Source organism: Mustela nigripes, chromosome 9 (genome assembly GCF_022355385.1).
Source record: "Mustela nigripes isolate SB6536 chromosome 9, MUSNIG.SB6536, whole genome shotgun sequence".
Taxonomy (NCBI): domain Eukaryota; kingdom Metazoa; phylum Chordata; class Mammalia; order Carnivora; family Mustelidae; genus Mustela; species Mustela nigripes.
In genome coordinates this window covers 47,042,591-47,068,165 of record NC_081565.1, presented here as the reverse complement: position 1 = coordinate 47,068,165, position 25,575 = coordinate 47,042,591, and the positions used below count along the sequence as shown (strand labels likewise).

The 25,575-nt window shown below is 45.0% G+C and overlaps 1 protein-coding gene and 1 long non-coding RNA gene across 3 annotated transcripts in view; one reads left to right on the top strand and one right to left on the bottom strand.

Moving 5' to 3' along the window:
- The window catches only part of MTAP (methylthioadenosine phosphorylase), a 44,230-nt gene that overhangs the window by 6,906 nt on the left and 11,749 nt on the right, over positions 1 to 25,575 (top strand). The window contains exons 2-5 of the mRNA XM_059411553.1: positions 5,268 to 5,354; positions 6,817 to 6,875; positions 10,037 to 10,204; positions 24,546 to 24,648. Of these exons, the coding sequence (XP_059267536.1) occupies positions 5,268 to 5,354; positions 6,817 to 6,875; positions 10,037 to 10,204; positions 24,546 to 24,648 (417 nt within the window). The remainder of the gene's footprint in view (positions 1 to 5,267; positions 5,355 to 6,816; positions 6,876 to 10,036; positions 10,205 to 24,545; positions 24,649 to 25,575) is intronic.
- Positions 22,685 to 25,575, bottom strand: part of LOC132024694 (uncharacterized) — a 33,901-nt gene continuing 31,010 nt past the window's right edge. For both annotated transcript variants that reach the window (XR_009406281.1, XR_009406280.1), the window contains one exon: positions 22,685 to 22,750. This is a non-coding gene — a long non-coding RNA (uncharacterized LOC132024694). The remainder of the gene's footprint in view (positions 22,751 to 25,575) is intronic.

The following is a 25,575-nucleotide window of genomic DNA, read 5'->3' as shown; positions in this document are numbered from 1 at the left end:
CAAGGCAGGTAGGGATCAGCTATTGCATTTAGAGGCTGCAAGGTGACACATAATTAGGCCAGGGTGCTTGAGAGTTCCATCGTAGTTGTACTTTGCTGTGGAGCCAGCAGGTGGCGACATTGCCCCATCCTGACACGGATGGCCTCCCTCTGCTGCAGGAAACTGGTTATAGAGGTCCCTTTCCCTGTGTGGCAGTATGCAGTTGCTACACTTGTCCTGTGTGCCTGTATGATTTTTCTGGAGCCATTTGGGTGACTGGACATGCTCACCTACAGATAATTCCAGTGCCAGAGACCCCATCCCAGCCTCTGGGGGGCGCAGCAGCAGCTCTTGCTTTCATGCCAAGTGCATGTTCCTCTGGAGGGCTGAGTTACCAGCTACCTAACACAGTCATGCAGTCGAGGTGCTGTGACTGAAGCTTGTGGCTGCTGACCGTGGGCTCAAGGGCACTGAACTTGGGCAGGACCCCTGGTCGGCATTTCTTAATATACTGCTACAGTGCTGGGCTAGCTTGCCCCAAACTGAGAGGTGGTTCAACAGAGTCAGTTTTGTTGTGTATGTACAGGTCTGAGAGTCCAGTGTTGAATCCAGATTGTGAGATGCCATGGCCTAGGGTGCATCCAGAAACAGCCAAGTCCAACTGGTAATAAAGCCTTGGGGGGGGCAAAGGTTTTCAAGAGCAACAGAATCCCCCAAGATTAGGCTGAGAATAATTTCAGAGTCAGCAGTTTGGTTTTGTGACCTGCGGTGATGGTGCAGAGATGTATGAGATGAACAATCAACTGGAGAAGGTAGCTGGAAGAAGGGTTAGGATTGTATAAAACCAGTTTACAATTTTTTTCTAGTGGATGGGCATGATTTAAGTGTACTGACTTAAATGAACACTTCTGTTGGCTTAAAAGCCGTCATACTGGCAGGTTTTAGGATGATCTGTGGTGGCAAGATAGGAGAGAGAGGTGGGGTTGCCTGGGTGTAACCTGCTGTGGTTTCAACAACATGCCACAAGGTGGCACCAACTTCAAAAACTGGTTTAGTCACTTAAGGAAGTGGTGGGGACACTTTTAAGGTTCTGAATCCTGTCACTAGCAGTTCTTCAGTGAGATCTCAATAAATTGTCCCTCCTGTTTTTTGTTTGTTTATGTGTTTGTTTGTTTCCAGAAAATGGGGGTGGGGGGAGGCAGAGAGGTAGCCATTCATAATACTTAAAAAATCAACTTGTGTAACCTGATCTAAAAATTATTCAGGTGTTAGTGACTTCTTAACCTGGAATTTTTTCTCAAGGAGCTGCTGTCTTTCATGAGTAGAAATTTTGCTCAAGTGGTAATAGATTTAAAGCTTTGCATTGAAAAAAAAAATGCTCAGGTCACTTTCCATTTGGTTTCTAAGAAAGTGTCATCTCTCTAACCTGTCACTGATAGTTTAAATACGAATTTTCCTTTAGGAAGTATCAGCTCAAAGAAGCCTTAATTATTTCCGTCATTTAATTTTTTAGTTGACATTCAGTTAATATTTAGCTGTCTTTGTAATTGTTCTTGTTTGTGTTTCTTAGTCACCAAATCAGATTAACTCTGGAGTTGCAGAACCAGGTTCCTGTAACTCGGATTAGCCCCTGGAAGACAAGGGCTGATGAGTTCATCTCTGGAAAATACAACACAACTCTTGAACTTAAAAAAAAAATTCAGAACTGCCTCTGCATTACTTATTTATATTTACATGGATAGGAAGAATAGTTTGATTTTATAAATATACACGAGACCAACTTTCCATGCTCTTCCAGACTTTTCTATCCGTGAACTCTTACAACTCTGATTTTAGTGGCATAGGAAAGAAATTTTTCTCCTTTCTTTATCAAATGGTATAATGAGGAAGACACATGACCAGTTGGGCATACAGAATATTTTTCTGTCCTGGAAGTCTTGAACATTCCTTGTTCCATTTAGTAGAGAAAATAAAATTTAAAATTGGTTAGAAAGTACTATCTGCAACCACGTGCCTGTATTTTAGGTTTGGTTTTGTAACTTAAGCTAGCTAAAGTATCTTTCTGTGCTAATTTGTTAATTGTATGGTAAGCAATATATGACCCCTGCTTTGGTTAATTCTGAAGTTTGAGGGCCCTTAGATGTTTATTGAATGGGTGATTGTTTTTCAGTAATGTGCAGTTTTTTAAAAACGCCTGGGGCTGGGAGGTGTTAAGATGGTGGAGAAGTAGAGGATCTCAAGTTCGCGTGGTCCCAAGAGTTCAGGTAGACAGCTCTCACATCATTCTGAACACCTGCTAACTCAACTGGAGATCAAAGAGTAGCTGCGACTCTGCAAATAGAAAAGCGACCACTTTCTGCAAGACAGGAGGTGCACAGATGGGAATCTGAGTTCTAAGGAAAGATAAGTGCGACGGGGGCGGGGCGCGGAGGGAGCCTCTGTCTGCCGGCTACCGGCTCCTGGCAGGTGATAGAGCAGTGGAGCACAAAAATCCGAACTTTCAGAAGTCCGTTCTGATGGGGGACTTCCTGCCTGAAAGGTACTTGGGTGGCAAAGCAGGGAGGAATCCTGGGTGGTGACAGTGTGGTCCCAGGATCTCCAGGGTCACAGGAAGACCCGGGGTGCCTGAGGGCAGCAGAGCTCCCAGGCATCGGAGTGGGGAAGCCGGCTGCCATCAGAGCCCAGGAGTGGCTCTCAGCTTGGGATTGTAATAAACAGAAGCACAGCAGGATCAGGCCACCGCTCTGCAAGCAGCCGCCCAACCAGCAGCAGAACCGGCAGGAACCCCCTCTCTCTGCAGTGTAGGGGTAGAGGGAACATACCTCAGTATCACAGAAGCCATCTGCAAAAACCCCACAGCTAATAACCTCCTCAATGGGGAATAACTGAGAGCTTTTCCCCTAAAGTTAGGAACACGACAGGGATGTCCACTATCACCACTGCTGTTCAACATAGCACTATAAGCCCTAGCCTCAGCAGTCCAACAACAGAAAGAAAATAAGAGCATCCAAATTGGCAAAGAAGCCATACTCATTCTTCCCAGACACCAGGACACTCTACGTAGAAAGCCCAAAAGACTCCACCCTAAAACTGCTAGAACTCAAACAGGAATTCAGTGAAGTGTCAAGATATAAAATCAATGCACAGAAGTCAATCGCATTTCTATACACTAACAATGAGGCAGAAGAAAGAGAAATCAAGGAATCAATCCCATTTACAATTGCACCCAAAACCATAAGATACCTAGGAATAAACCCAACCAAAGAGGTAAAGGATGTGACTCATGAAAGAAATTGAGGATGGAAACACATTCCATGCTCATGGAAGAACAAAATCTGTTAAAATGTCTACACTACCCAAAGCAAGCTACATATTCAGTTCAATCCCTATTAGAATACCATCAGCATGTTTCGTAGAGTTAGAACAAACAATCCTAAAATTTGTATGGAACCAGAAAAGACCCTGAATAGCCAAAGGAATGTTGAAAAAGAAAACCAAAGTGGGCAGTATCACCATTCCAGACTTCAAGCTCTATTACAAAGCTGTCATCATCAAGACAATATGGTACTGGCACAAACACAGACACATTGATCAAGAGAACAGAATAGAGAGCCCAGAAATGGATCCCCAACTCTATGGTCAACTAATCTTCAACAAAGCAGGAAAGAATGTCCAGTGGCAAAAAGACAGGTCTTCAACAAACGGTTGTTGAGAAAATTGGACAGCCACATGCAGAAAAATGAAACTGGACCATTTCCTTACACCACACACAAAAATAGACTCAAAATGGATGAAAGACCTCAATGTGAGACAGGAATCCATCAAAATCCTTGAGGAGAACACAGGCAGCAACGCTGCAGCAACTTCTTCCTAGAAACATCGCCAAAGGCAAGGGAAGCAAGGGTAAAAATGAACTACTGGGACTTCATCAAGATCAAAAACTTTTACACAGGGGCACCTGGGTGTCTCAGTGGGTTAAAGCCTCTGCCTTTGGCTCAGGTCATGATCCCAGGATCCTGGGATGGAGGCCCACATCCAGCTCTCTGCTCAGCAAGGAGCCTGCTTCCTCCCTCCTCTGCCTGCTTCTCTGCCTACTTGTAACCTCTGCAAAAAAAAAAAAAAAAATCTAAAAAAAAAAAAAAAAAAAAAAGCTTTTACCCAGCAAAGGAAACAGTCAGCAAAACTAAAAGGCAACCTACAGAATGGAAGAAGATATTTGCAAATGTCTTATCAGATAAAGGACTATTTTCCAAATCTGTAAAGAACTTAGCAAACTCAATACCCCCCCCCCAAAAAAACCCAAAAATAATCAGTCAAGAAATGGACAGAAGAAGACATGAACAGATATTTCTGTAAAGAAGACATCCAAATGGCCAATAGACACATGAAAAAGTGTTCAACATCACTTCGCTTCAGGGAAATAGAAATCAAAACCACAGTGAGAGACCACCTCTCACCAGTCAGAATGGCTAGAATTAGCCAGTCAGGAAAGGACAGATGTTGATGAGGATGCAGAGAAAGAAGAACCCTCCTACCCTGTTGGTGGAATGCAAGCTGGTGCAGCCACTCTGGAAAACAGCATGGAGGCTCCTCAAAAAGTTGAGAATAGAGCTACCCTACGACCCAGCAATCGCACTACTGGGTATTTACCCTAAAGATACAAATATAGTGATCCAAAGGGGCACGTGCACCTGAATATTTATAGCAGCAATGTCCACAATAGTCAAACTATGAAAAGAGCCCAGATGTCCGCTGACAGATGAATGGATAAGGGATATTACTCAGCCATCAAAAAGCCCCAGGAAGTCTTGCCATTTGCAATGATGTGTATGGACCTAGAGGGTATGACATTAAATGAGATAAGCCAGTCAGAGAAAGACAGATACCTTGTGATTTCACTCATATGTGGAATTTAAGAAACAAAAGAGATGAACATAGGGGAAGGGAAGGAAAAACAAAATAAGATGAAAATAGAGAGGGAGACAAACCATGAGAGACTTTGAACTCTAGGAAACTGAGTGTTTCAGGAGAGGGGTAGGGGGCTGGGGTAACTGGGTGAGGGTTGTTAAGGAGGGCAGGTTGATGTAATGACCACTGGGTGTTATATGCAACTGATGAATCCCTAAATTCTATCCTGAAACTAATTTAACAAAAAAAAACAAAAGCAATAGGGTTTAGCAGGAATGGAGATGAGTGTATGTATGTGAATAAATGGATTTGCTTGAATTAATGATTTTGTTTCTAGTGAAAAATGACCAAATATATTGTCTTTTTATTGTCTCCTTCAGATTGGAATAATTGGTGGAACAGGCCTGGATGATCCAGAAATCTTAGAAGGAAGAACTGAAAAATACGTGGATACTCCCTTTGGCAAGGTTAATATCCATCCATTCCGCGGAGATATGCCAGCTTTTCCCTTTCTTCTTGCTGGTTCAGTTGGTTGAACGTCTGCCTTTGGCTCAGGTCATGATCCCAGGGTCCTGGGATCGAGTCCCACATGGGGCTTCTTGCTCATCGGGGAGCCTGCTTCTCCCTCAGCCTGCCACTCTCCCTGCTAGTGCCCTCGCTCTTTCTCTTACACATAAATAAAGTCATATATATATATATATACACACACAGATAAATATATTTATATAAATTTATTTATAAATATTTGTAAAAATACAAATATATATAGATATATAGATATATATATATATATATATATTTTTTTTTTTTTTGGTCTTGGCAGTGCAGGGCTGTCTGCCCCAAGCTGAGGGCCCAGCAGTCCTGTCATTGGTTCTACCAGCTGAGACAGAGTCCCTAAGAATGCCTGTGAGGGACCTCACAGGGTTGAGAACATGCACACATAACTTCTCAGTTTTTATCTCTAGAAGCCAGAGACTCCTTTCTGAGATAGCAACTGTGCGTCTTCAGATCACTGGCATTCAAATTAGTTTCTAATTCGGGGCCTATAGGTCTTCCATATTAATTATGCAGACATACATCAAGCAGGAACAAATAATGCAAAGTGGCCTTTTCTTAGTAAGTCTGGCCCAAGGGGCAGCTGAGTGCGGGGTGGGGGGATTTCCTGAGAATCCAGAAAGCAATAGCGTGACCAAACTGGAAAGAAGACACTTTTCCTTTTCTGTTAAATGGGGCTGCTGCTTCTCCCAGCTAGGATGAGATGTCTGCCTTCCCCTCACTCCGTAGTGCTGCTTCCAGACACAGTGGGTCTGGCCCTCCTCCGAGGATCCCTGTATCCGGCAGTTGCCACCCAGCCCTCCTTTCCAGCCAGGTCTTCGACTGACCTCATGTTCTCTACGTCCTGCTCTCAGCTTAGCTCATCTCATGGCCTAGTGTTTTCTGACCCCTCTCCAGTTCTCAGGACCTCCCCGTCCATTACCTCAGGTCATCCCATGGCCACCTTAGACTTGGTGAACATGGCAGACGGTTCTGCGGCTGAGCTCTTCACTTCTGTGACCGTTCCCTCCTTACTGCCTTGCGCTCTCACACCTGCCCTCTCGGACCTGCCCGATACCCTCGACACATCTGTATTTGACCAGCGTGACACCAGAGTCCCCCGGGGTGCTTGCTACAAATAGATCTTACTAAGTGGTACCTGCCCACGCACCTGAGGCCCCCTCCGGCTCCGGTAAACCCCACGCCTGCAGAGGGCTCGGTGTTTATGGGGGGATTATGTCAGTCAAATCTGGACTCCCTTACTTCCTTCAAGTGTATCTTACAGGTTTCTGTGGATCTTGTTATGGCCCAACGATTGAAATGGCAGTTTTTTAAATTGTTTACATGTGAATGTTTGCAAGTCCTTGGCTTGTAACCGTTCTTCCTTACGTTCAGCCTTCTGATGCCTTAATTTTGGGGAAGATCAAGAATGTTGATTGCGTCCTCCTTGCAAGGTAAGTTATTCTAAGCTTTTTGAATGTTGCTACTAACAGGGTTTAAATTTAACTGAGATCCTGGAGAGAGTGGTGGTGTGCTCTTGAGTTTTTAGGGATGGTAGACTTGGAGTATCTTGTCACCTTTATTTACTGCTTACAGTTTTGGGGTAAATTATAGAGATTTTGGAGGTCAGAGAGCTCACCCCACTCCCCTTAGCCTGGGAAAGCGGTTGGACTAATCAGGAGGCAATAGAAAGGGTCTGACCAAAATTGAAGCTTCTGGTTTCAGTTCTGTGAGAGGAGAGGTGCTTTCCCTAGTTTATTATTTTTCTTCTAATTAACAAGATAAACTGCTTTATTCACACCCCTTGTGTGGTAATAGAATAGCTACAGGTTTGCAGGGAGCGGGTTCCCGGTGATATCCACACTCTGTGTCCTTGACAAGACCAGCATCATTCCGCTGTGACCGGCCAGGAGGGAGTGTTGGCACTCAGACATTCGTTTTCTCATGCTGTGCACAAATTACCACAGGTTGAGCCGCTTTGAACACGGACGGTGTCCCACATTTTCTCAGCATGGGGAGTGTGGGATAGGACTTTAGCTAGGACCCCTGCTCAGGGTTACACAAGGTCACACAAAGTTTCCTCAGGGGCTTGTTCTCTTCTGGAGCCACAGGTTCTCAGTCAGGCTTACCCGCGTGTGGGCAGAATTCAGTTCCTCACAGTTGTAGGCCTGAGGCCTTCGGCTCTTGTAGGCTTGTCCACGGTCCCTGTCATATGGTTCCTTCCTGTGACAGTGGCTTATTTCCCGGAGGCCAGCAGGAGGGGCTCTCTGGGGCCAGCTGGCGAGGTGGCCCCTGATCGTGGGAGTGACCCCCCCCCCCCGGCACCTTTGGTGGAGCCCATTGGCAGGAAGCAAATCACAGGTGCACCTGCAGTGGGGGAGGAGGGAACGACAACACTGAGCACGAAAATGGGGATCAGCCTAGAGTCTGTCTGCCACACTACATTTTGGAAACAAAAGTGACTTGCTGAATCCAGTGAAACTAAGTTTTAGTTTCAGATGGTCTCATGAGGTCAGTGTCAGGCAGCCTTCCTTGTTGGTCTGGGGTCATTGCTGGAGGGTTGATTCATGTTTTTTCCAGGCTCCCAACAGAAAGCACCTGGTGATGTGGCCCTCCAGTGAGGGTTTTGTCACACTCCTGCCCGTTGAACTGAACTGTGTTGGATTGTGTTTGTCCCTCGAATGCAAGTGTTTAATGACTTTGGGTTTTTGAATTTCTTTTGAAAATTCTTATTAGTGTTTTGGAGACCAGCCTTAGGAAAATGCAGACAGTGTGTGTGCATTCATGGACCTCCGCCTTCTGAGAGGTCATCTGTGCGCTCGTGGTAAGAACCCTAACAGGCTGTGCCTGTCTGAAATTACGGTCAAAGCGTTTTGATGTTTTTCCCAATTCTGCTGGGGAACAGAGAAGACTAATAAAGTTTTCCTTCTACATGGGATGATGAAAGCTATTTAATAACAACCCTATGGTGTAGGTAATATGATTAACCATTTTCTACGTGGAAAAAATTGGATGGAGAGCGTGGAGTGGCTATGAGGAGGTCACATCACTAGTAAACGGTAAAACTAGGATTGAACTCAGGTGCTTTTACTGCAAAGCCCAAACTTAATCATCATTGTAGAAAGTGAGATTTTTGTATTTACCTACTTCCTGAAAGCCTGTTTCTGCATTATCACACGTGAAGGACACTGGACTTGACAGTTGGCCTCTCCGGGGTGGACAATTACACCATTGTATTGGTAGTTTTTCAAGCAGGCCAGAATGATTTTAACTCTATGAAATACTGCTTAAATAAGCCTGTCACCTAACATGTGAATTTTTAAAAATAATTTTAGAAATTGGGTTCCCTTGACTGGCCATTTACTGATGCTCCCGGTTGTGTTCTGCGTCCCAGAGAGGAGCACAGACGAGGGCCTCAACCTCTCGGACTGATTCTAGCAGGAAAGATAGACACGGAAAAGGAGCTGTAGTTTGAGTTACCATCAGAGGCTAGAAAGAAAAGGGGATAGTGGTGTACTTTGACTCAGTGGTCGTGGAAAGCACTTCTCTGTGTGGAGTGGAGACCTCGGTGGGCTCGAAACCTGAGCCAGGAATGAGCGAGAAGGCCGGTGAGGCTGACATGGGGTAAGAGCTGAGGCTGTGTTAGGACACTGGTGCCCGAGTGACATGAGAGCCGTGGTTAGGTGTTTGGATTGTATTTGAAGTGTGGTAGGAAACCGTTGGTGGTTGTGTTAGTTTGCTCTAGCCGACACAGACTGGATGGACACACAGATTTGCTCACAGTTCTGGAGGCTAGAATTCCAAGATCAAGGTGTCAGCAGGATTGGTTTCTTCTGAGGGCTTGGGGGCGGGGAGTAGGGAAGAACTATTCCAGGCCTCTCTTGTTTTGGCTTATGGATGACCATCTTCTCCCTGTGTCATCACACCTTCTCCCCAGTGTGCAAGTCTGTGTCCAGATTTCCTCCTTTTATAAGGACACTGGATTGGGGTCCACCCTAAGGACCTCATTTTTTTTTTTAACCTCATTACCATATGAAAGACCCTCTCTGCAAGTACATTTGCGTTCTGGGGATTAGGACTTTAAAATATGAACTCTGGCAGGGGGAGGGGGCACCATTCAGCCACTAACAGTGGTCTTGCCTGAGGTGACTAGTTCTTGGACGAAACCTGCTAGTGTCCTAACAGCTGGGAGCTCTTAATTTTGAGTTTATTTACTAACTTATTTGGGTGATTAGACAAAGGAATGAAGAGAGTCAGCTGGAGGCTTGAGTTTCTCCTTCGATTTTGTGTCTTTCTTCACTGGCACCTCTTGTTTTCCGTGTTGTGGCTTGTGTGAAACCATCTGCCTCAGATTCTGGGGTGTTGGGATGCTAGAGGACAGACACAGTACATCTTCCATATGGGCTCTTGATAGGAAAATAAACACATACCACATAAAGGTGGCCTGCATATGAAGACCAAGTGGTTTGTATTTACAGTAGGCTAGTTATGCCCTGGCCTCGGCCCATAAAAGTGCTTTAATGGAAAGGACTGGAAGGCGCCGCCATAAACTGAGTTTTCTAACAGCATTCGAGTGCCCCGCTCGCTCACTGGCTGCATGTGCTCCTTCCCACAGGCATGGGAGACAGCATACCATTATGCCTTCAAAAGTCAACTACCAGGCAAACATCTGGGCTCTGAAGGAGGAGGGCTGTACACACATCGTAGTGACCACGGCCTGTGGCTCCTTGAGGGAGGAGATTCAGCCCGGTGATATCGTCATTATTGATCAGTTCATCGACAGGTGAGCAGGCCCTCTAAGGTGCTTAAGGCTCGGGGGAGATCATTCCCAGTTCAAATGGAGGTTGTATGGGGGCTTGGGAAGGAGCGGAGGGCAGGCCCACGGATGTGCTTGAAGTTTTGCCTTGTGGGAAGTTGTTAAACAGCTGCAGACCAGAGTAAGAATCAGCTGTCCGGTGACCAGTTCCCCGCTCTGCCATTCCTCAGTTCGCTGTGGTCTGTAATGTGAATAGATAAGAATGCCCGCCCGTAGACACAAGCAAATGGCTTCATGTTTCCTTAGTTCCGCTGTCTGGACTCCACTCCCCTTCTCCCGGTTGTCTCCAGGACTTTTTTTAAGTTGTCTTTTTCAAGTCAGATTCCAGAGGGGGTCCAGTCGTGACATGTGTGAGCTAATAATGTTTCAGCCACCACCTTTTACTCTTTCTCTTGTCCTGTAGCGTCCCTATAGCAGATTTTACAGATTGCTTCCTTAAGTGTCAGTGTCTTCTCCTGTCCCCCGTGTTTGCTATAAACAGCTGGTAAATCTGGACCTGAGGAGAGCCAGGTCCACGTTCTCGGCAAGAACCCTCCCTTCTGCATTATATCGGCAGCCTTGTCATGTCTGGTTGTCTCTACATGGTGTTACGATCGACCAGTTGGTTCAAGAGCTAGGGGCTTTTTTATTATTTAATTGTATAAGTAATATATAACGTTCCTTTACCAAAAAAAAAAAAAAAATTTAGCAGTAATAAACTGCCATGATCCTAGACTTTTTCTGAATTTAGAAGTTGTTGAAGAGTGGGTCCCATTGGTTAAGTATCCCGACTCTTGATATGAGCTCAGGTCCTGATCTCAGGGTCGTGAGATCAAGCCCCGCATCGGTCTCCACCCTCAGAATGGGGTCTGTTTGAGATTCTCTCGCTCTCTCCCCGCTTTCCCCCTGCTCCCTCTTTCCAAAAGAAACAAAATCTTAAAAAAAAAAATAATAAAGTAGTTGAAGTCACAAGTGAAGTGAGTGGTCTCCTAGGGGTCCCTTTCCATTGCCCCCAGGCCCCCCACAATTCCTGGTGAAAGGAACCACCTCCCAGAGTGGTATTTCAGAGACAGACAGGTAACTACACTCTGCGCCTTGAATCGGTGGCGGGGAGAAAGGGCGCCGAGTTTAAGCCATCCAGTGGCTCCTGCTGCAGTCCCGAGACGATCACCTCCGTCCATCCTACGTTCCCCATCTGCTGTTGCCGAGTTTTTTCCACCCAAGCACTGCTCCCACCTCTTCCACAGGAGAGAAGTGGATTCAGTCCAGTTCTCTGTGTTTTCTGTCCGTCAGGGAACTGTTCTAATTTAGAGTCCATCAGAAGCATTCCTGATGGTTTCTGGTGGAGTGAAACTGTTAGGTGGAAGTGTATGAAACTGACCATTCTCTAGGTCTAGGTTAGAAATGGTTGAATATCAGCAGTTTCTGGTGGTTCAGCCTAATAAATAATGGGGGCAGACTGAAATTCGTACATGCCCTTCACCTGTCATTTTTCCTGTTACTATTTCAGCACCTGACACCATGTATGTATTGTTCATCTTGCCTTCTAGAACATAGGTCGTGTGAGGGCAAAGACTGTTTGCCACTTTACCCCTAACACACATACACATGCCTGTAGTTGCTCGGTTAGTATTTTTATGATACTTGTTTTTTTGTTTTGTTTTTTAGATTTTATTTATTTATTTGACAGAGATCATAAGTAGGCAGAGAAGCAGGAAGAGAGAGAGGAGGAAGCAGGCTCCCTCCTGAGCAGAGAGCCTGATGCGGGGCTCAATCCCAGGACCCTGGGTTCATGACCTGAGCTGAAGGCAGAGGCTTTAACCCACTGAGCTACCCAGGCGCCCCAGAAGAAACGTTCTCTTAAGAGGAGGAACCCTAAGGGAATGTCATTTAGAAGAAATCTCAAATTTTCTATTGATGACATATTGCAATAGTAACATTTTGGATTTATTGGCCTAGATGTGATATTGAAGCTAATTTTACCTCTTTTCCTTTTTTTAATGCATCTGTTGGAAAATTTAAGATTGTACTGGGTGGCTTGTGGTCAGTTGCTGCTGGTCGCGGTTTCTGAATGATAACTGCTGCTGGCCGAGTCAGTTCACCAGGCTTGGGCACATACATGATTTACTGTATGTGTGTCTCATAAGAGAAGAGAATCAGCACTTTTTGCCTTATGAGTAGTGGCCTTCTTGTGTTGTACTAATAATGGCACTTTGTTTAAGGTGAATCAGGTTCAGGCAAGCACCCAATGTGTCCTCTCGGTGCCCCACGCTGAGCTAGAGGCTGAGCTGCCTGTAGCCAAACACCCCGCCCCAGCTTGGGGAGCGAAACCCCAGCATTCTGTGAAGCCGCCCAGTGGATTAAAGCCACGGGGACGGGAGCCCTGGATCAGGTTTTGTCTTGGCTCTGTTTAGCCTCAGACACATTGGTGGCCCGTGGCCCTATCTTCAGAATCCAAAGTTGAGCTCCGTTCTCCAGGGTCTGACCTGGAAACACATTTGCTTATTGCTGCCACTCTTCTGGCACATTCTCCTGGAACAAATATCCTCGTGCTAACAGGGCCTTCAGAGGTTGAGAGGGATCCTTTTACTCTCCCTAACATAAATGTGTGATAAAGAGTCAGGATTGGGGTGGGGGGGCTCCAGGGTGGCTCAAGTCGGTTAAGCTCCTGCCTTCGGCTCAGGTCATGATCCTGGGGTCCTGGGTTCGAGCCCCGCATTGGGCTCCCTGCTCGGCAGGGAGCCTGCTTCTCCCTCTGCCTCTGCCTACAGCTCCCCCTGCTTGTGTGCTCTCTCACTGCTCTCTCAAATAAAATATTAAAAACAAAAAAAATTCAAGATGGAGTAGTGTGGCTGTTCTCGCTTATTAGACGGCAGAACTAAAGCACATTACTTCCTCTGCCCTTGGTGCCCAGAATAGGGAAGACCTCCACCGACCTGGTCCCTCAGCCTTGCTGTGCATACCTGAGAGGCCATCTAGGTTGAAGAGTGACAGGTGGCTCTGACTTCATAGTTGTTTTTAAAAAACATTTGGATTTCTACTCTAAAAACGGAATATACCTTTAAAGGAGTCTGATGGGCTGGAAACTCTTTTAATAAGCTCATTGTCTTCTGAAAATAATTTGGTTTTCTCTCTGCTGTGTTCCTGCCTGTGAGGAGCTGAAAGCCTGGGCCTGAGAGAAGGGGAATTGGGTGTGGCTGACCTGGAGAGAGCAGGACAACAGACCGGTGGGGAGGGGAGTGGCTCCAGGTATTTTTGGGGTGTGTGCCCTTGTGCATTCTCTTCCTCAGACACACAAGGAAATGCCTTACTTAATATTTAAAGTCAAAATAATCTTCTTGTGTTTGTGATTAGGGCAGCTGTAGAAAGCAAAACGGATCTTGCTCTAGAATTTAAATACCAGACACGTGTTGTTGGTTTTGTGATTTTCCCATTCTTACTGGAGAGGGATAGGTTACTTGATTGTGCCCTGGCCCCGGGTCCGGGGCTCCCTGGGTTATGTTCCTCACAAACCAAAATTAAAAATAGCACCTGATAACCAAGGACATGGAGGATGCTCGCCCACAGTGTCTTTGGTGCCTCATACCTCCTGATGAATGGGGTTTGATGAATCCATTTCTTTTGCCTCAGTGGAGGTCCTTATTTTAGAGCCACAGGTCATTTGACAATTTGGGATCAAACCTGATTAAAAGTGGAACTTGTTTCTCTTCCGGTTGGTCATTCCACAATCCATCTGAACCCGGGAAAGAATTTGTCTGACCTTTTGTCTGTCCCAAGAGACCGTTTATACTTTAAAAGGATCTTACAACAGAGATGCCCCAAGATTCATAATTTGGAGCTTCTTCTGGGGTACAAACCTTTGTATGTGCAGCGTGTTCCTGTCACCCCCAGTTACTCTCCACACTGTGCAAGGTAGCCACGGGTAGAGGATGCCAGCAGTTCCACATGTGACCGACCTCCTCACCATCTGTCCTGATTGTTACTGTGGAAAGGAGTTGAATTCACCAGATATCTACAAGCTCTTGGAAAAGATGCCCACATTCTATTAAATTGTTTTTTTAAAAGATGCAGTTTAGTAGGACCCATTCACCCACAAGGGCTGTGTGAACTCTCTCAGGCTGTGCCCAGCAAACATATCTGTTAAGGACAAAGATAGGATTCTTACATTTATTTATTTGTTTGTTTATTTTTATTTATCTATTTATTTATTTATTTATGATTTTATTTATTTATCTGACAGACACAGTGAGAGAGGGAGCACAGCACTAGCAGGGGGAGTGGGAGTGCGAGAAGCAGGCTTCCCGCCTGCCAAGCAGGGAGCACAATGCGGGGCTCGAACCCAGGGCCCTGGAATCATGACCTGAGCCAAAGGCAGACACTTAACGACTGAGCCACCCAGGTGCCCAGATTCTTACTTCCTAATAGTGGTCTTTATCAGGAATGTTTTACAGATAAGGACTTTTTTTTTTTTTTTCAATGAGACAAATACAACCAAAAAATTACAATGAAAAACATCAGGGCGTGATCCCTGCCAGCAAATGTTTTCTGCCCAATGCTGTTCCCACGTTGGCCTGATGTGCCTGAGGCCCCCAGTTAGATTCTGCTGGAAGAATGCAGTGGGAGAAGCCCCAGTGTGGAAGTGTGAACATCCAGAATTGTTTCCTGGCTCTGCCCCCAGATTCTTTGGTCACTTAGCGTACTTGCTGCTAGGTGAGGGTGCTGTGCTCTGATGTCTGAGCTGTGATGTCTTCCCTTTTCAGAGAGTCCTGCACTTGCTCCATTAGGGAAAGCTTTGACTAAGTCTGGGGGCAATACTTGCTGGTTTATTCACAGGAAAGTCCCCACTGTAAAACATGACAGTAAGGGATGATGTCATTTTGTTTCCCCTCCCAAAGCTCTGGGCTTCCCCTCTCGGATTCAGTGCCATGATGTAAGATTGCTGTTCCCCGCCCCTGTCGCGGACTGGCCTGAAGGTTGGGGTGTGCTCTGATGTCCATTAATCACCAGTCTTTGGACCTCTGGGGCAGGGTGTGGATTTTTATCCGCACTCGCTGCAGTTATGGTAAGCAGTTGCCCAGCAAGCCCTCCTTTGGCTCTTTTCCCATGCCTCTTAGCAGCTATTTGAAAATCTTCACTGTTCCCACGGCGTCCTCCCCATCTCCTTCACTCTTGGTTGAAAATGTCTCTTCTTTATGTGAAAACAGAAGCTATTTGGCCTAAACTGACCATGTTCCTTCCCCTTCCCTCTCACCAGTTTACTTGCATGCCTGCCCTCTGTCATCTTCCTGCCTGCACCTGTCCCTGGGAGCCAGGCGGCTACTCCCATGTTCCCGGGACTTCCCGCATTCTGCTCTGCAGCCTGACTTTATGTCCTTTCTCTTAATAAAACTGCTGATAAGCTCCGAAGTTTTGAACTACTACTAAGTGCCACAAATCACTTAATCCTGCTCACCACATACGAGGGTAGTTTTCCTGGGTTATAGTCCAGGAAACTTAAGACTCCAACATACCGGTCATTTGCTAGTAGGTGGGACCTGTGGATGTTGAATTCGGTTAATGTCCAAAGCCTGTGACCTCACCCACCCCTCACACACGGACTTCAGTCCTGCCCTCCCCCTTCACAGTCACACTGGCCACTGGATCCAGGACAGGGTCCCATAGATACCTCATGCTTTATAACTCAAAATTAAATTATCCTTGGGGGGTGCCTGGGTGACTCAGTCAGTTAAACATCTGCCTTCAGCTCAGGTCACGATCCCGGGGTCCTGAGATCGGGCCCCACATCGGCTCTCCACTTCCTGGGGAGTTTGTTTCTCCCTCTGCCTCTGCCTGCTGCTACCCCTGCTCATGTGCATGCTCACTCGCTCTGTCAAATAAATAAAATATTTTTTTAAAAATTTAAAAAATGGATTCTCCTCCTTGGATATCTTCCATCCCTATACTCTCACTCTCACTCTCACCCCACCCTGGTTCCCTGTTCCCTACTTGGAAAGTTGCTAGGTTGATACAGCGGTGCTGCTGTCCACTTGGTGGCTGCTGCTGTGGCCCTGCGTCGCCGGTACACACAGAGTCTGTCTTTGGGTTATACCTGTGCTTGCTTTGAACCACCTTCTGTTCTCCATCCCCACTGCTTTCATCTGGTCAGTGCTTTTCTTCCCAACCCTTTTTCTGCCCAGCATGCCTCCTGCAAAGCCAGTTTTGACATTACTCCCTGGAAACACGAGAGAAAGACATGATCAGGAAAGTGCTGGAGCACCGGGGTGGCTCCATCCGTTGAGTGTCCAACTGTTAATCTTAGCTCAGGTCTTGATCTCAGGGTTGTGAGTTCAAGACCTACATTGTGCTCCATGCCCAGCATGGAGCCCACTTAAGGAAAAAAAAAAAAAGCTGCTGAAAATGGAGCATCCACATGTCTCTGGGAGGGCTTGCCTCAGACCCTTTATTTGGTTGGGGTTTGTTTTTTTTTTTTTAAGATTTTATTTGACAGAGATCACAAGGAGGCAGAGAGGCAGGCAGGGGTACGGGGCGAAGCAGGCTCCCTGCTGAGCAGAAAGCCAGGTGGGGGGCTTGATCCCAGGACCTTGAGATCATGACCTGAGCAGAAGGCAGAGGCTTAACCCACTGAGCCTCCCAGGTGCCCCATTGGTTGGGGTTTTACCAAGCAGTGATGAGTACCAGCCCAGACTTCACATCACAGTCCAGGGGGAATGAGTGTCCTACTAAGCTCTGTATGCAGAACACCTCAGCACTTAACTGTAATATGATGTCATTTTTTCCTATTTCCTTTTCTCATCAATGCTGATGATCTTTGACATGTACTTAGAAATATCTTGTCACTTCCGCCGTAGTTTCTAACATAGCCTTTGTACTGCCCATTTCCCTCTCCCCAGTGAAGTATTAATGTTTATTATCTGGTTACGTCTATTCTTTTGAACGTGAAGTTGTTATTTCTGGATAATTTTGAAGTGAAAGAAAATATTAAGCTCTTCCCACGTGTCAGATGCTCTTAGGTCCTGGGTAATTAACCTTCACATACCTATTGCTGGTAGAGATAGTTACAACTCTTGTCTTTTTTCTTTTCTTTTCTATTCTTTTTAAGATATTATTTATTTATTTGACAGAGATCACAAGTAGGCAGAGAGAGAGAGGAGGAAACAGGCTCCCCACCAAGCAGAGAGCCCTATGAGGGACCTGATTCCAGGACCTTGGGACCATGACCTGAGCTGAAGGTAGAGGCTTTAACCCACTGAGCCACCCAGGCGCCCCTCTTTTTTATTTTCTTTCCAAGATTTATTTATTTTTAGAGAGCGAGAGCATGCGAGTCAGGGGCAGAGGGAGCGAATCTTCAAGTAGACTTCGTGCTGAGCTTGGAGCCCTGCACGGGGCTCCATCTCACTGCCCATGAGAGCATGACCTGAGTCACGGTCAAGAGTTGTTAACTGAGTGTCCAACTGAGTGTCCCAACTTAGCCACCCAGGTGCCCCTTTTTTAAAAGGTCGTGTGACTCAGTAAGGTTTAAAATATTTATGCCTTTCCAACGAGCCTTCCTTTTGTGGTTTATAGTTCTAAGAATAAAAGCACCAAATGGTGTGTGTATTTTTCTAGACACATGTAACCAGGATGTGTTTGTGTTGTTTCTTAAGAGCAGCCTAAGGCAGTGGTTGAACAGCTATCCTGTGGAATGCGATGAAGTTGTAAACAGGATTTGTTCAAGTTACATAACACTGACCTGGAGCCATGTCCATGATACTTTACGGTGAAGCAAAGCTGCTTCTGTAGTCCTGTGTTCCTCATGCTGCGAATTATCACAGCACTAGGAAACATTGTGGATATACCTTTTATGACCCCCCTTGTACAGATGAGAAAACTGAGGCCCATAGAGATTTTACTCAGCACGTATGTCAGAGCCAGGGTTTTACTATTATGTTGCCGGTCTGCATGCCCTGTTTCGCAAGTCCTCATGAGAAGTATGAAATGGGAGGAGAAAACTGTACATGTTTATTAAACAGTCTTGCCTCCTCACTGGGATTTAAATACAGGTTTTACTCATGTCCTGTGGCACTGTAAGCTCTCATTAGGTCAGAGCAATGGAGGGCTCTTCATTACGTGTCCAAATTTAGAAGCTCTCAGCCCCTTCTGGTGAAGAGAACGGATTCATTCCATGTCATAATGGGTTGCCATTCATGTTGTTCGTGTCAAAATTTCCGGTACTTTTCCCCACTATAGTTTTACTGGCTTTTTTTTTTTTTTTTAAGATTTTATTTATTTATTTGACAGACAGATCACAAGTAGGCAGAGAAGCAGGCAGAGAGAGAGGAGGAAACAGGCTCCCTGCTGAGCAGAGAGCCCAATGCTGGGCTCGATCCCAGGACCCTGGGATCATGACCTGAGCCGAAGGCAGAGGTTTTAACCCACTGAGCCACGTAGGTGCCCCTATAGTTTTATTTTTATTTATTTAAGAGAGAAGAGTACAAGCAGGATGGGGCAGGAGGGGCAGGATGGAAAGGGAGAAACAGAATCTTAAACAGACTCCATTCTCGGCTGAGAACCCAACCCAGACCTGGGGCTCGATCTCAGGACCCTGAGATCATGACCTGAGCTAAAATCGAGTCAGATGCTTAACACACTGAGCCACCCAGGCTCCCCTCCCCACTTCAGTGTTAAACTCTCTTCTTCTCCCTCAGCACTCTACCTTTCTCCTTCAGATGGGAACCCTAACTCCATGACCTAAATCTTCTAGGATTTGACCCTTCACTTATACATATGCTCACAACAGGGGCACCGGGGTGGTGTGGTTGGCTGAGCACCTTCTGATTCTTGGTTTTGGATCAGGTCATGATCTCAGGAATGTGAGATTGAGCCCCGGGTTGGGCTCTGCATTCAGTATGGAGTCTACTTGAGATTCTCTTTCCCTCTCCCTCTGCCCCTCCCACTTGTGCTTACGCTCTCTCAAATAAATAAATAATAAATAAACAGGGATGCCTGGGTGGCTCAGTCATTAAGTGTCTGCCTTCGGCTCAGGTCCTGACCAAGTCCTGAATCAGGCTCCCTGCTCAGCGGGGAGCCTGCTTCTCCCTCTCCCACTCCCCCTGCTTGTGTTCCCTCTCTCTCTCTGTCTCTCTCTGTCAAGTAAATAAATAAAATCTTTAAATAAAGATAAGTAAACATGCTCACAATAGTGCTGTCCAAGTGTGCATACCCACACATATATATATACACCTGGAAATTTAGAAAGCTTATTCTTAATCATATTGATCTTAAAATTATGCATATTTCCTAGAATATAAATATTCTTTTGATCTTACTGGTTGGTGACTTGACCTTACATTTTTTTTTTTTTTTGCTATCTTCTATTTGTATAGTTTAAAAATTTTTAACTTAAATTGTCTTTGGTGTTACAGTGTATGTTAAAACTAAAATGCTGTCCAACCTAACCTGTGTTTTAGAGCATTTACAAGTAATACATACTTGTAATGAGATAAAATGAAAACAGCACAGGAGGGTATATGGTAAAAAGTGAAACCCTCCTCTGTTTCCAGTGGGTGTGTCCTTACCATAGCCCTTTGAAGGGAAATTGGGTGAAATCTGTCCATTAAACTTGAAATGTGGGAGGCCTTTGTATCAGTTCCTTGACAGTTTTTGAGGAACCTGTATAAGGTAGCTTATTCAGAGATATAAGTTGTACCATTTTTAATTGCCTGTTTTTTGTATAATAACTTAAATATACTGATATATCCATGGCCTTCTATTCAGAACCTTAAATAAATTTCTATGTGCTGATACAGAAATGTCTTAAAGATCTATCATCATTAACTAAATTGAGCATATTGTCCATATTACCTACCATTTATATATTTTTTAACACACACAAAAAAATGTTTGTGTGACTCTGTAGGAATTCTAGAAAAAGAACAGTTTGTCTTTTTCTTCTATCCTAGCTCACAATGTGCAGTCTTCCCTTTAAACCATCTCTCTCAGCTTCTCACACGTGTCGTCATATGCCACTGTGTTCCTCCTTACATACTCTCTTCCATTGTTGGCAGTGTGATTCATTTAAGCTGCTTTCTGAGTGAAAGTGGGTTGTTTTCAGTTTCCTGTTTGTATTAACTTGAGTTGGTTAACATTGGTATGCCCAGTTATCTTTGTGTTTGTATGAACATCCTCGTGGCATAAATTGCTAGAGGAACTAGCAGGATGGCCGTGACGCCTTGCTATATAGAACACTTCCACTTTCCCTCAGAACTCAGGCTTTAATAAAAAGCCTGGGGGCGTCTGGGTGGCTCAGTCAGTTGGGGGTCCGAGTCTTGATTTTGGTTCAGGTCATGATCTCAGGGTTGTGGGATCAAATTCTGCTTCAGACTCTGAGTTCAGTGGGGAGTCTGCTTGAAAATTGTCTCTCTCCTCCCCCTGCTCACATTCTCTCTTTCTCCCTCTCCTTGTCTTTGGGATAAATAAGTCTTTAAAAAAAGAAAAGAGGGATTGGGAGGATTTTTTTGGTTTAATTTTGGTTTCTTAGAAACTGAGTTTGAGTTTGTCCATGCGCATTACTATTTAGATACCTTTTAAGTGATGTGGGTGGAATCATTTCCCCAAAACCACACTACTTATAATCAGCCGTCGGCCCTGCTTTGCCAGTAGATTAATTGAGTCATGTTCCTGCATGTTGAGGCTTGTTGGGGACATGTGCTGCCTCACAGATGTGCAGTTGTGTTTGCTTCTGCTGTAGGACAAGTGTTCTTGTTATTTGCAGCTCCACTTTTCCTCAGGGGAAAATTACTAACAAATGGCTGTCCGAGAGCCGACTCAAGTCTTCTAGTCAGTTATCAGCCGATTCAACAACCTACCAGTCTGTCTTTTTCTGGGCTTTTCGCTGTTCTGTGTGTGAAAAGTGCTCAGTGTTCTCTCCTTGGAAGTCTTGAACTCACTGCTCTTGCCAGTACACAACACAGTTTTGCCTCCTTCACTCTTCCATGCACAGTTTTTTGTTCGTGTGCACACTTCAGTTCCCTTAGTATGTGTCCCTGTTTGAGAGCCTCAGACTGTTTTCTTGTGGACCTTCAACTTGAGGTCCATACATGCGTCAAGTCCTAAGGTGGGCACTTGAGAAGTACAGCAGCAGATTTTCCATAAATGGTGGTTGCTAGTGCTGAGCGCTTGCCTTCCGTGTCTCATTCAGTCTTCACATTGACCTTTAGAAGGCAGGTGGTATTCTTTATTCCCCCATTTTAAATATGAGGAAATGGATACAAATTGAGGTAGAGAGATCAGACTGACTTTTCTCTGAGGCACGGAGTTACTGAGTGAGCGATAAACCCAGCCAAATCAGTCAGTCCCAGAGTGTTTTCCCTTGGGGTCCCAAGCTAACAGGGAAGTGAAATTCGCAGTCCCCTTGCCTCGCTGGGAGGGTTTGCTAATGAAGCTAGAGTTGGGGCCAACCTTCAGCATCATTTCTTTATAACTGGTGGAAGCCATAGCTGGGGTTGGCTGAATCTTAAACCACATAAGCCCATGTATTAGTGTCCTGTTGCTGCTGTAACAAATGAATGTTGACCCTTATACATCATGGGGATAGGGGTGCTGAGCCCTATTCAGTTGAAAATCCATGTGTAACTTTTGACCTCCCAAAAACTTAACTGCTGATAGCCTCCTGTCGACCAGAAGCCTGATAACATAAATAGTTGATTTACATACTTTGTTACATGCATTGTGTCCTATATTCTTATGATAAAGTATGCTACAGAAAAGGTGTTATTATACAGAAAAGGTGTTATTAAGAAAATCATAAGGAGGGACGCCTGGGTGGCTCAGTTGGTTAAGCAGCTGCCTTCGGCTCAGGTCATGATCCCAGCGTCCTGGGATCGAGTCCCACATCGGGCTCCTTGCTCAGCAGGGAGCCTGCTTCTCCCTCTGCCTCTGCCTGCCATTCTGTCTGCCTGTGCTCGCTCTCTCCCCCTCTCTCTCTCTGATAAATAAATAAAATCTTTAAAAAAAAAAAAAAAAGAAAAGAAAATCATAAGGAAGAGAAAATATATTTATACACTGTACTTTTTATGGGAAGAAAATGTGCTCCATTCCCCCTGCCCCTCATGATTATAAATCCCATTGCTCTTGGTCAGAATTGCATTCAGCATCAATCATGCCTTACCATTTTATGCTGGACAGGAGTATTGCTGTTTACAGTGATTTTAGTTTAAGTCGTTAAATCTTTCATTGAATGCGTTGACACTTAAGTTAGTTATGTGAACAGGACAGATAGGTGGGCAGGCTGTGTGAAGAGGTGTTTTCTCACACGTTCCTTCTCCTGGATCTTGACAGCACAGCCCTGAAACCATTAGAAATATTGGTATTAAAGTGTTCATGTCTTTCTCAGGGCGCAGCCCTTCACTTGCCCCTGCAGGGCTGAGTTCTCTGAGGCTCTGGCCTCAACCGTAGATTCTCCTTGGGGCTGGCTCCTTGTTTGTCTCTAGCTTCCGACCTTGCTTCCGAGCTGCTGGCAATCGTCTGGACATCTTGGTTGACTCCATGTCACAATGCCTGTGCATATGGGTGGATGAACTACATTTTATGATTGGAAATAGAGAATCAAACAGATACAGCAGTTGTAGCTAGTAGTTAAAGAGCTTTGCTTAAAGAGAAAAGTGTAAGATGTTCCACTTGACAGAGGGAACGAACTGTAGTTAATTAGCACTGTGTGTATGTGACATAACATAAAGCATAACTAATTCATGTTTTGTCTTAAGGTCGAAGGTCAGAACAAAGAGGAATGATCAGGCAAAGAAGGAGTAGAAAGAGAAGAGAGAGAAACAGAAGGTGGGGGTGTTGTTGCATGAACATTTATGGGGATATAGTTGCTGGAGGTTTTTGTGACTCCGTTTTCCTACTTCATCACAGTTGTAAATGGGGATATTGCTAATACCTGACTCACAGAAGGCTGATACCAAGCCAGGACTAGAGTACGTGGCACCATTTTATTGGTTAGTTTCACCAAAAGAGGAAAGCCTCTGTTCATGGGGAGTAGGACAGCCATTTGACCTGTTCTTCAACCCCATCTGGAATTGCTTGAGGGTCAACTGGGCCTTCCCCAAAGACAGAGGAAAGAGGGCTGGGAGGAGCACAGGCAGGTTTTCATCCCTGCGGAGCATGGAGGCTTCATTATGGAGCCAAGTGGCTTTGGTGCCAGCTAAGAGTCACTGTTTTCTCTGTGACAGGATGGAAGTAACTGATGAATTCTGGTAGGTGGATGCACCAGCTGGATAAATGGAACCATTATATTTCTCCATGCTCTTCCCTTCCCTGCCGCTCCCAGAAGGAGACATGAAGTGATCCAGCTTCCCCTGCTTTCCCTTGGTCTGTCCCTCCCCGGCCCTCCCCTCTATAGGAAAGATGAAGACTTTCTTTCCTGTATTACTCATGAGTTCAAGTTGAGAACAATATAAAGGACACAGAAAGTGCTTTATTCTGAAAACTTCAGGTGAAAAATTGCAGGGTGACTTGGCTGTTTTTGAACTAAGGTTTCAGAGCTTATTACAGTGGGTAGAGGAATAAGCTAAATGAGGTGGCAACGAGATTCCTGAAAGTGGAGCAGGACAAATGGCTCTTTTCGTCAGTGGGCCAAAGGTCAGGGATGGAGGGCAGGAACTACCCTCATGAGAGACAGGCCCATCAAATGCAAGGTTAGAACCTTGTTTGGAACTTGAAACTAAAAAGTACTAGTTAAAAAATTAAAAATAAGTAAAAAAAAAAAAAAAAAAAAAAAGACATTTTTGAGGCCATCAGGGAAATTTGCATCTCCTCTGTTAGTTGGGATTGAGGAATTGATTTTTATCAAATGTGATCATGACATTACAGTGAAAAATCCACATATTTTGGTTCTTCTGAAGTTGGCGTGAAACAACAAAGTCTGAGATTTGCAACCATGGAAAAGCTAACAGATGAAGCAAGTGTGATAAAGTTTGCATTGTTGAATCTAAGTGGTGGATATCTATGGGGTTCACTGCACAACCCCTCTACGTCTACAGGGATTGTGACTTCTTTGGGCCTCCCAAGCCCAAAGTTGAGTTGTACCTACAATCTGCTGTGGTTGTCCTGTCGGTCACCGGACCACACACTTAAATTCCTGTTGGAAAGTATGTTGCTACCAACCCAGAGCCAGAAAAGCCGGACACCATCCTGTAAGCGGCTTTTCCAGCAGTTTCCTTCAGCTTATCCATAGCTGTTGATTCTAGAGCAAGGACCAAGGTGTTGACCTAGGTACTGTGGATTCACCGGCCCCCACAGGATGGACTGAGGGCTTTTTTAAAAAACAAAACCTTTTCACTTTATTTTGTAGGACCACTAAAAGGCCTCAGACCTTCTATGATGGAAGTCATTCCTGTACCAGAGGAGTGTGCCATATTCCCATGGCTGAGCCGTTCTGCCCCAAAACAAGAGAGGTTCGTAGTCTTTCTGGAAGGTGTGCCAAAATAAGTCATAAGGGCTTGGGGTGGCATCTAGAGAGTTCAGTTAATTAGCTAACAAGCAAGTGGCCCTCTTCCCCACTCCAGCTTGCTTCTTCTACAAGGTTTTTAGAAGACTTTCCCTTTGTTAGTACTGCCTCCACTACTCTCAGTCATTGATAAGCTGAGCCACTCAAAGTTGCAGCCTATCTTTTTCATAGGTTTTGATTTTGCTGTCGGAATACTTTTTATATCATTTAGTGTAGGACAGCCTATTAGTCAAGAGTGGACAGTCTGGAGCCAGATTACTTGGGATCAAATCTCTACTCTTGTTCTTAATAGTTGTGTCTTGTTGGATAAGTTATTTAATGCCACTGGGCCTCAGTTTCCTCGTTTGAAAAGTGAAGGTAATGAGAATGTATACTTCACAGCACTGTGTGAAGGATGAATGAGTGATTTGTGATTTATAAAGTGCTTTGAGCTGTACCTGCCAGTTATGAGACATCAGCAACTGCTAACTGCTTTTAAGAATTCAGTTTTTGATAAAGATTGGCATCATTGGCCTTTGAGCTGAGTTTGGCTATTACTCTCCAGCCTTCTGAACTCCAGGATTACAGTAAAATCTTTGAACTAAGGGGATAGCCCTTTAGTGGAATTATCTAAGCATTGTACTCATTCAGATAGTTTTAAACACTGCATATGGAAAGTAGATGATTTAATGCAGCTTTTGTGTTCAGCCTTGCGTAATTATGTAAAAGTATTTAACTTAGAGTTAACAACAAGGGCTTCTTAACCTCACGGTGGTCTTGAGCCTGGGTCAGAGCCTGGGTAGAAAAAACATTTGTCACATATTTGGGGTTAATATTTTGTCCCCGTCACTTCTACCCCCAAAATATTTTCACCTCTAATCATTTTAGGAGGTAA